This window comes from Andrographis paniculata, unplaced genomic scaffold, assembly GCF_009805555.1.
Source record: "Andrographis paniculata isolate CXL003 unplaced genomic scaffold, ASM980555v1 Contig64END, whole genome shotgun sequence".
In the NCBI taxonomy this organism is placed as follows: Eukaryota; Viridiplantae; Streptophyta; class Magnoliopsida; order Lamiales; family Acanthaceae; genus Andrographis; species Andrographis paniculata.
In genome coordinates this window covers 1,211,086-1,221,880 of record NW_026137600.1, presented here as the reverse complement: position 1 = coordinate 1,221,880, position 10,795 = coordinate 1,211,086, and the positions used below count along the sequence as shown (strand labels likewise).

Genomic DNA, 10,795 nt, shown 5'->3' with positions numbered 1-10,795 from the left:
CAACCAACTACCCAAATTCATGACATGACCACCTCTATTTAAACACAATAAAGTAAAATAAAAGAAAATAAAATCCAAATATTCTTTGCATAAAATTTTTTCCAATTTTTACTATTTAAATTCTACATTAAGCAAAAAAAAGTACATAGGGTGTACTTCTTTGGATTTGATTTGGGAAATTTTAGTTTTTAGTTTAGGTTTTATATATAAGTAATATTTGATGGAATATTAAGAGAAAAAAATTGTATTTTTTTTTCTTGAAAAATGCAAAATTTAAATAATATACGTTCACTTTTTTTTTATCATTTTATAATATTCTTGTTTTATTTTTTAATAAAATACAATACTTCCTACATATGTCCTACATTTTATATTTTATAGAATTTTAAGAGTAACATAACTAAAAAATATTACATTAATAAAAATAATTTTAGTATATATATTAAAATTATAATAATTAATTATTTTAATTAAAATAAATTTAAAATTTTAAAATATGATTTAAACATGAGTGTATTTGTTTTGTGTTTTGGTTGATAGAAATTTTTTTAATATGAAATATAAAAAATTATGTAAATAATATAAAAATAATGAACGTATATAGTATATTAATTTTTTTAAAAAAGAAACAAACTTTTAAAAACAAAAGGAATACTAATTTTTTTACTATAAAAAGTAAAAATAATAAAAAAATATATATTTTTTTAAATCTTATATCAAAAAATTTGTCACATTTTTAGGCAAGCGGAAACCATTATTGAGCACCTAAATTTAATTTAATTTTTTAAAGTCATCATCATCAGAATCTACCGTACCCCACAAATTCTGAAGCCTAATTTTCTCCAAGTTGCAGCATATGATATAAAAGAGAGAAGGCCATGTAATGTATTCGTACCAATTAGGAACATGTACCTTTCATCCCCCAACTACACATCAAAAAGATTCAATATTTGCAATCATATATATAATCAATACGATTGAAAACTAAATCCAACACTACAACGACATTTAAATAAATAAATATAAAAATAAAAATAAAAAATAAAAATAAAAAACCAAGTCCAAAACTTCATGTTAGAGACAGATAACCAAAGCAAGAAGATCCCCACAGTATATAAAAACTTGCACATTAGAAAGTATTAAGTCAGAAAAGTTACCATTGTAGAAGACGACACATTCCTCTCCTTGCAATAACTTATAGACGATAAGGTTGAACCTAATAAAGAACTCTCCCGACGACGACGAAGATGCTGCAAAACTTTTTTTCTTACGGGCACGATATGTCGAGGGGTTTGGGCTGGGCTCCGTTCATCAGAGTAGGCGCGGAGGGCGCATCGTCGATCCAATTCAAGGCTTCATTGCACTCGTCGATATTGAATTCCAAATCGAAATCCTCGAGATCGCAGGATTCGTAATCGTCGTTCAGCCCCAAGATCGGGAGATCGGAGAAATCGTTGGCGAAGCTGTCGATTGACGGGAACGAATTCTCGAACAAAATGGGATCGAACTCCATATCCAAATCTAAATCGTCTCCGATTCTTGCGAGAGCCATGAGTTCCTCATCAATTAGACCCAAATCATTCGACCCGGACTCGACATTTGGAAGCGTAAGCGTAAGCTCCGCCGACGCATCAGACTTGGCATTAACAAGTGAATCCAGCTCGGGAATCGACAGCGGAGACGTAAGGGAGACTCGGGATACAGCACTTGCGCTCGATTCGTCGGATACGGAGATGGGTTTAGCGTTGCATGAGATCTTATCAGACGAAGATCCGGTGCTGTTGCTGTTACTAGCCAAAGCCTCGAATTCCAATCGTTTTAATTCGTACGCTCTCGACGCCTCCTCAGCACTGTTGTAAGTTCCCAACCAAATGCGTTTGTGCTGAATCGGGTCGCGTATTTCCGCCGCCCATTTCCCCCATTTCCGTTGACGGACGCCTCTGTATTTCCCTTTCGGCGAATTGTCCTTGGTTTCAGCAAATGGGATCATTCTTTTCTTCTTCGAACCTTTTCCTCCGGCAATGGCGAACTGATCGGAGTTCTGCAAATCACCGCCGTCCCTAATCGGAAAACACACCTCGTGAACGACGCGCTTAACCTTCTTTTTGGTCGCCATTTCTTCGTCGTCGGATGAATCAGTAGCATACGGATCATTGCAGATGATCCGGACTCTTCTCATGGCCCTTTTGGGCAGTTCCGGTGGAATCCTCGGCATTCTCAACTCTTTGTTGTTCGACAAAACTGGCTTCCAAGACTCCGGTATAATTGTCATTTCCGCTGTCTCCAAAAGAATCCCTTAAAGAATATCCAGGCAAAAACGTTCCTCCAAAAGAATGAAGTAATCAGATCGAATCAACACAGAAGGCAGATATGTTGTTCAATGTAGATTAAAAAATGGCGTTTAACCAACGATTTGAGGACTTCTCAGGAACAAGAACAGATCGAATAACCGATTTATATGATATACCCCAAAACACACGACTCCAGAGCAAGTCCTACAACAAGAACAATTTCACCATTAATCAAACAAATCCAGTAATAACCAGCTTCACATTTCCCCAAATGCACGACAAAACTCCATGATATCGATACAGAAGAAAGCAGGAAACACACAAAATTACTCAAAATCGAAACAGAAAACCCCCTAGGGTTTAACGAATTGATTTAATTGTACCTTTTGGGCCTCAAACGCATCGAAACGGTTGGGAAGAAAGGGAGACTGCTCTGCTGAACGGTACAGCAGAGAGATTTTCGCAAACAATGAGCCGATGATAATGAAACAGACGAGAAACAGAGCTTCGACGATGGAGCCCCAAACACAACAGCCAATTCAAAGCTTTTCGACATAAAAGCTCTCGCTCCAAACCAAACACCCTATCGCAGCAATCCTCTGTTTCCGCCACTGAAGAAGAAACAACAGCACCGAAAAATAAAAAATAAAAATGAATCATCTCAGAAGTCCGATCGGATTCACCTATTTATAGTCTAGAAATCATAAACCACATCAAAAATCAGCACCAACACGGTAGAAATGGTATTGCAAAAGCAATGGTCACCAGTTCACAAAATCACGACGATTACGGCCATATAGAAATCTTCGCAGAAACGAAATGTTCAATAGACTGTTTCTACCATCACCAAATCCTCAACCAAGTATCTTTCACACTACACACTACCAAAAATAGTAGACTACACTAACACAAAATCAAACTCAAAAATAAATTAAAAATAAAAATAAAAATCTACCACATTCATTCACTCGTTCACTCACTCATTCAATCCGCCATCAAATCACTCATCCAAAAACGTACGTATCAACAACAACAACAAAATCAAAAAAATCAAATCCAAAATTAAAACAAAATCAAAACAACGAAGAAATGCTTCATACCTTCACTCGACTCCTCGTTTTTTCCTCCGCCGCTCCTCCTCCCTCAGTTCTCTCTCTCCTCCTTCCCGGCGCGGGGGGGCTTTTGGGATTCACCTTTTTTTTTTTCTCTGTGCGGTCAAAAGGATTTCTAAAGGTATATATATTAATGAATACTGTATACGTATAGATTTAGGCGTATGCGTATTTTCGGAAGGCGGGTACTGTATTACACACCGTATGCCACATGCTGACCTGGCATGACATACATCCATACATGGCAGTTCAACGCGGCATGCATTTCGGTTTCCCCACGCTATCCTACGGCGCGTGTTCTGCACTGCCCAATCAAATCCGCCCACGTCATGACTCTGTAGCCACGCGCGGTTTTTGTTCGGATTAATTTTTCTCGCTGCGACGGGGCGGCTAGACGTTTCTGACTTTTTGTAGTCGAGGACAGCTATTTAATTTTTTTTATTTTTATAAATAATAATAAATAAAAATTTTATTTTGTATATATGTGATATAAATATTTCCTTGCTGTATTTACAAAATATATATTTGGTATATATGTGAAATTTTTGTAATTTTATTATTTTTCCTTATTGGATTTTCTTTTTTCTATTTTAGCTATCAGATTCTATATTTTTCGTTTTGAGTTTATTTGTATTTTTAAATTCAAATCTAAATTTTTTAAATAAATAGTATTTTTTATTAATAAATGTAATTACAAACTTTTTTTCTTAATTGCAATTTAAATAGTATTGAATAATTCAAACCTAAATAAGTGTGTTTTAACAAATAAAAATCGATTTGAATCAATCTACAATACACATATAACTAAAATTTAATTGAAAAAAAAAATACTTACCTAAAGAATACGTATAACGAATATAAAAAGATATATTTTTATATAATATACTGAAATTAATTTGATTTAATATTTCGAAAAGTTAATGCAACAACTTTACGGTTAAAAATAAATACATGCATAAAACGCCAACGGTCAATTATATTTTCAACAACTTTCGCGTATCATACAGCTTGCATTTTCTCGATGTTTGTTGTCCATTTGTCAAATACAATCCAAAATATGATAACAATACATTTCAGGCTATCAATTTTTCGTTTACCTGTCACGTCATTCTGACATGTGTCGGTCGATATACGTATTATACGTTATATAAACAGTCAGCATTATAGAAAAACGAAAAGATTCTCAAATTTAATTTTCTTACGCCTACATAACTTGTAACGGATTTTTACCAAGTCATAAATTCATACACACAAATATTATCGGTTAAGTGTAATATGTATGTAATATAAATTGATTAGTTAGCTCGAAATAATAATAATAATGTCATCTGAAATCTTATACTACTATATTTATATTTTTTCAAAATAAATTCGATGCTAGCTGATCATGTTTTGATGAAATAGTTATATCAGTGTTATATTAATTTTATATTTATTGTTAATTTAAACCATGTTATATATATATATATATTCAATAATCTTCGGGAGTAAAGACTATCTTATACATATTATCAATAATATAGAATTTTCTTTATTTATTAAAGATAGCATAAAAGTTGTTCTAAAGATATGTGTATACGATCCTATGATTTTATAGAGATACACATGTATTATAAAAGTTAAATAAAAAATAATAATAATTCAACAATATATTTAATTATAAGGTGTATATTTTCTAGTTGCTTAAGTAATACTTAGGGTATGTTTGTTTTGGGTTTTAGATTTTGAGTTGAGATTTCAACAGTAAAAATTTTGAATTTGAATAGTTGTATGATGTGATATAAATAAGTGTTGATGTGATATTTTGAATGTAAAATTGATTTTTAGTATAATATAAAAAATAAAAAATAGGTGTTTGATTTGATATTTTTGGAGAAAAAAAATTAGATGAATAGTGTAAATCCAATCCAATCCCTCGAACAATCATATACATAATAAATATGAGATCTATATTTGATCATATGTGAAATGTGTTATTAAATTTTATACAACCATATAGTTAATCATGAATGAATATGAGAATAATAAATAAAGGGAAAATTACTTTTTTTAGCTTCGTAATCGATCTATTTTATTATTTTAATTACGTGACTAAAACATGTATAGGAATGACTTTGTATCTCATTCTTTTTTGCACAATTAATTTTTCACCGCCGAAAGATCAGTTGTGTCAAAAAAAATTTATTTACAGAACGATTTTTATACTGACTCTAATTATAGAATTAAAAATAAAATTTCCTATAAATAAATATATATATATATATATATAAATACTGATTTTATATTTATTGTTCAATTAAAAGACATGTTATAATACCCTATCTATTTGTTATCTATAGATATACTTAATTTTTATATATTGATTAAAGAATAATTATTTTTATATTTAGTACAATTTTTATTTTTTTTATCATTTCAAATTCAAATTGATACTATTCACAATATATAATTTTTAATAAAAATATATTAATTTATCTCACGCAATATTGCATCAAAATACTATATAAATAATAATTCATATTAATATTTTATTTTAAAATAATTTCAAACCACAAAAAATATAATAATATTATACTAATAATATTATGTCTATATTTCCCAAATAAAGAAATACTCTATCCGTCCCATAACTAAATATTCATTTGTTTTTTGCACGTAATTTTAGAAATATTAGTATTATATTAGGATGTAGTAAGAATAAAGTAGAAATAACTAAAATAACCTTATTAGTATGTGTGATATAAATGTAATGTTACTTGTGTAATATATTGTAAATTGTAAGGGTATTTGTAATGTTAGGTAGATAGTACAATTACTAAAAAAAGAAATGAATATTTGTTATGGGACACACTAAAATAGAAAAATGGATACTTTGTTATGGAACGGATGGAGTATTATATTAAATGTTTATGCACATGTTTTAAAAATAGTATTTTTGTAATCTCATTCATACAATGCATATGTTTTTATGTTTTTTTTTTTTTTTTTTTTTTTTTGCCTATATAAAATTTTATATAATGTTTAATAAAAATATATATGCTATATACATTTACTATAAATAAATAAATAAATCTATGTATAATAATGTATGCACATTTTCTATAATTATTTTATTTAATAGAACATTAAATCAACTTTTTAATAACCATAAATCCTCAAACCCAAATGCAATCCAATCAAATATGTTTCTTGATATTTTATTTTTCAAAATGGAGATCATTTATAATATTTTTTTATTTTTTTATAATTAATAAACAAACATATATATATTTAAAATTTTCTATTTTTTTTTTTAAAATACATTCATATTAATAATTTATAAATATATACACCTTATTTATTTGCATTATATACTTTCTCCGTCCCTTAACAATCTATCTATTTTTCATTTTGGTCCGTCCCTTAACAATCTATCTATTTTTCATTTTGGTCCGTCCCATAACAAAGTATCCATTTCTTTTTTTTTAGTAATTGTATTATCTACCTAACATTACAAATACTCTTCCAATTTACAATATATTACACAAATGTCATTACTTTTATATCATATAATACTAATAGGGTTAATTTAGTTTTTTTACCTTTATTTTTACTTTATCTCAATATAATAGTAATATTTCTAAAACTCCGTACAAAAAGTAAATGAATATATGGATACGAGACGGAAGGAGTATAATTCTATTTTTATAAGATGACATACATTTTGAACATAGTCTATTCAAATATACTAATAGTTGCTTTAATATTTTAAATTTTTTAATCAAGAATATATATATATATATATATATATATTATACATTGTCCAACCATTAAACAAACATTATCTTAAACAAACACATGAAACTGTTCTTTGTATACCAAATTTCAATCAATTCAATTCGATTATACATAAGTGGGGTTTGTTCTCCCAATTTTATTTTATTTTATTTTTAATGTAATATTTTCAATAGTTATTTATATCGCATTATACAATTATTTTAATTTAAATTTTTTACTATTTAAATTTCAACCAAAAATCCAAACCTTCAAACAAACGCAAATGGTTTGAGTATTTTTTTATTTGAGATATAAAAATTTATGTAGATAATATACAAACAACATTGTATATTAAATATTAATTTTTGTGAAATGATAAAAAAAATATGCACTCTCTTTATCTTATTGAAAAGTTATCGTTTATTTTTTGTACGTAAATTTTTTAATATTAGTATTATATTGAATTTTTAGTATTGTATAATATAAAAATAATGACATTTGTGTAATATATTGTAAGTTAGAAGGGTATTTATTATATTAGATATGTAGTACAATTACTAAATTATGAAATGATAACTTTATTTTGAGATGGACGTAAATGAAAAATGACAACCTTTCAATGAACGGATAATTATAATATATTGAGAATCATGTCGGAAAACAAATTTATTAAAAAAAACAAATTCTAATAATTTAATACAAAACATTATTTTTTATATTACTAATGAAAAAACCCAAAATAAACAAGCCTTAAATATATTGTGTGTCGAATTCCATTAAAAACAATTGAGAAAATATGATATTACATTCGAGTTAAAATAAAATAGACTTATAATAAAATAGACTGAAAAATAAATTCTTATTATTGATATATACATATATTATTATATTATATATTTCATACGTCTATCAAATTTATATTTATTTCATTTGTAATTTATAATTTTATGGGACAAATGAATAAAATACAATCATAAAAATACCCAATTTTCTGCATATATATATATATATATATATGGAAATCCGCAACTATTATCTTTCTTAATCAATATATATTAATCTCTCTTTCTTAAAACTATAGTCGTAATTGAATCGAACACCGTATTTCAAGAATATTTATATTATATTGATAGTTGGTAAAAAGTATAAGTAAAATACTTTTTTGCCCTCGTGAGTATATTAGTGTAAAAAGTAGTGGTAATTGTGTAATAAAAATAAAAAAGTATGAGTAGTTTTATGGTGATATGATTATTTATGAAAATAAGACTATTGTTTTAGAACAGACAAAAATGGTAAACAAGACTATTATATTGAGACAGAGAAAATATTTAATTTTATAAAATATTAAATTAAATTACTATTAAATACAGTATTACAAAAGATTGTTATAATCAGATTGTTATGATATAATGTAAGTTATACTTGATTCGTCATGTTACAAATGATTTATTTTTATTTTTATTTATATTAAATTTATCAATTTTAAACTCATTTAACAAGTATAAATCAATTTAATTAAATTTATAACATTTCAGGCTCTTACATATAAGATCTATTCAAAACTATTTATTTATATATTTCTCTTCAATTTACAAATATTATTATTTACCTTTAAAAATCTCATTTATTTATAAAATTAATTTATAGTAATAATAAATAAATATATTTTTATTTATTTGTATTATATAAAATGTTATTCTCTATAAAATGATATTTATATTATATATTTTATTGAAATATAATATTAAAAATATTTAAACACATATTTTAAGTTTTTTTTTAATCATTAAATAAATGATTAACTAAATAACTAATTTACACTATCTAATTTCTCGTACTCAAACAAAATGCTTCATCTTTGTCTGGACGAAGGTAGTATCATATTTTGTGCTTTGTAAATATTGTTTATATTTTTTTATTTCGATTCATTCTACATATATAATTATATTTTTAATTACATTTTCAATTTCATAATTTATATTTTTTATTTTAATTAAATTATTTGGTTATTTTAATCTGAATTTATAATTATTTTTATTAATATATTTTTAATTACTTACTAATTACAGTTTACTTAAATTATTGTATCTAAATAAATGCAAACATATTATTGGTAATTATGTTTGGAGTTTATAAATTTTTTTAATAATAATATCTACTTAATACTTTGTAAAAGGAAATTATTTATTTAATGGGATATTTAAATTATATATAGTATTAGAATAATTGTGAAAAAATTATTTAAGAATGTACGTAAAGGGTTTCCCATTTTTGAAACATTTCCTATTTAAGCTCTCTATTCATAAATGTATTAATAAATAATTTTTTGAAAATTAATTATAGTTTAAAATTAATTTAAAATAAAATGTGATTTAAATTTTTTATATTTAAATATTATTTTGATGTGATATTTTATAAAAAAAAAAGATAATATAATTTTATTGAAAATTCGTATTAAGTGAATAGTAATGATTTAAACTTCAAATCACGACCAAACAAACCCCAAATTATAAACGTTTATTTTTTTTTATCTATTTAATTCATTACTCCAATTAAAATTAAATAAAACTGAAAATTCGAAAACCCCAAATTGTAAACATTTATTATTATTTATTTTATCGATTTAATTCATTACTTCAATTAAATTTAAATAAAACTGAAAATTCAAAAATCATCAAACCTTAAAATAAAAATAAAATATCCCGTAAATTTCTTGGCTCAATTAGGCACTATTTGGATGAGCTTCTAAAAATTATTTTTTATTTTACTTCTAAAAAATATTTATTTATATTTACATTGATTTTTTTTTTTAAAAAAAAAAAAAAAATTCATGTATTCCAAAAGTGTATTTTTTAAAATACTTTAGAGATTTTTCTGAAAAAATAGAAACAACTCTAAGATTCTCCCTCCGTCCCAGAACTATAGTCTTAATTGGGTTGGACACGAAATTTAATAAATATTGATATTATATTGATAGTTGGTAAAAAGTATAGATAAAAATTTTTTTTGCCCTTGTGGGTGTATTAGTGTAAAAAGTAGTGGCAATTGTATAATAAAAAATAAAGGTAGTTTTAGGGTAATATGGTTATTTATGAAAATAAGACTATTGTTTTAGGACAGACAAAAATGATAAACAATACTATTGTATTGGGACGGAGTGAGTATATGTTATTAATTCATTCATAATAGTAATAATAATAACACGACATGCATAACATAAAAATAATTAATTTACATACTATACATAAATATAAATTTAAATATCATTATATTTTAATTTTCAATTGATATGTTATATTTAAATAAAAATTTTAGAGAAATACAATCAAAATATCAAATTTAGAAAATACTTATAAAATTTAAATATACTATATGTTTTAATATTTTAAAATAAATTTTACAGTACAAGAAAATTTGATTGTAACTTCTAATTCTGCTTTTGTTTTTAAATTTTTATTTATTTTTTTAAGTTAATTTAAACAGATTTTTTATTTAAGGACACGTTACCAAAATACGACGCCGTATGGAATTTATGTTAGTTAAATCCAATTAAAATTAATTGTCCACACAAACGTCACGTGCTCCTAGTCCGCAGATTGTAAATCAATCCAACGGCTATAAAATTTCCACGTGGTG

The 10,795-nt window shown here is 25.7% G+C and overlaps 1 protein-coding gene across 1 annotated transcript; it reads right to left on the bottom strand.

Annotated features, from left to right (window-relative positions):
• Positions 1-949: 949 nt before the first annotated feature.
• Positions 950-3,499, bottom strand: LOC127261609 (ethylene-responsive transcription factor ERF118-like). Its single transcript, XM_051289880.1, has 3 exons — positions 3,392-3,499; positions 2,675-2,902; positions 950-2,495 (listed from the first exon to the last, which is right to left on the bottom strand). Exon 3 carries the CDS (start codon positions 2,270-2,272, stop codon positions 1,268-1,270), a length of 1,005 nt encoding a protein of 334 aa, XP_051145837.1. The 5' UTR covers positions 2,273-2,495; positions 2,675-2,902; positions 3,392-3,499; the 3' UTR covers positions 950-1,267.
• Positions 3,500-10,795: the final 7,296 nt, after the last annotated feature.

Bases quoted from the DNA above. Each gene is read 5' to 3' on its own strand.
- LOC127261609 (XM_051289880.1), bottom strand. From the start codon at position 2,272: ATGACAATTATACCGGAGTCTTGGAAGCCAGTTTTGTCGAACAACAAA.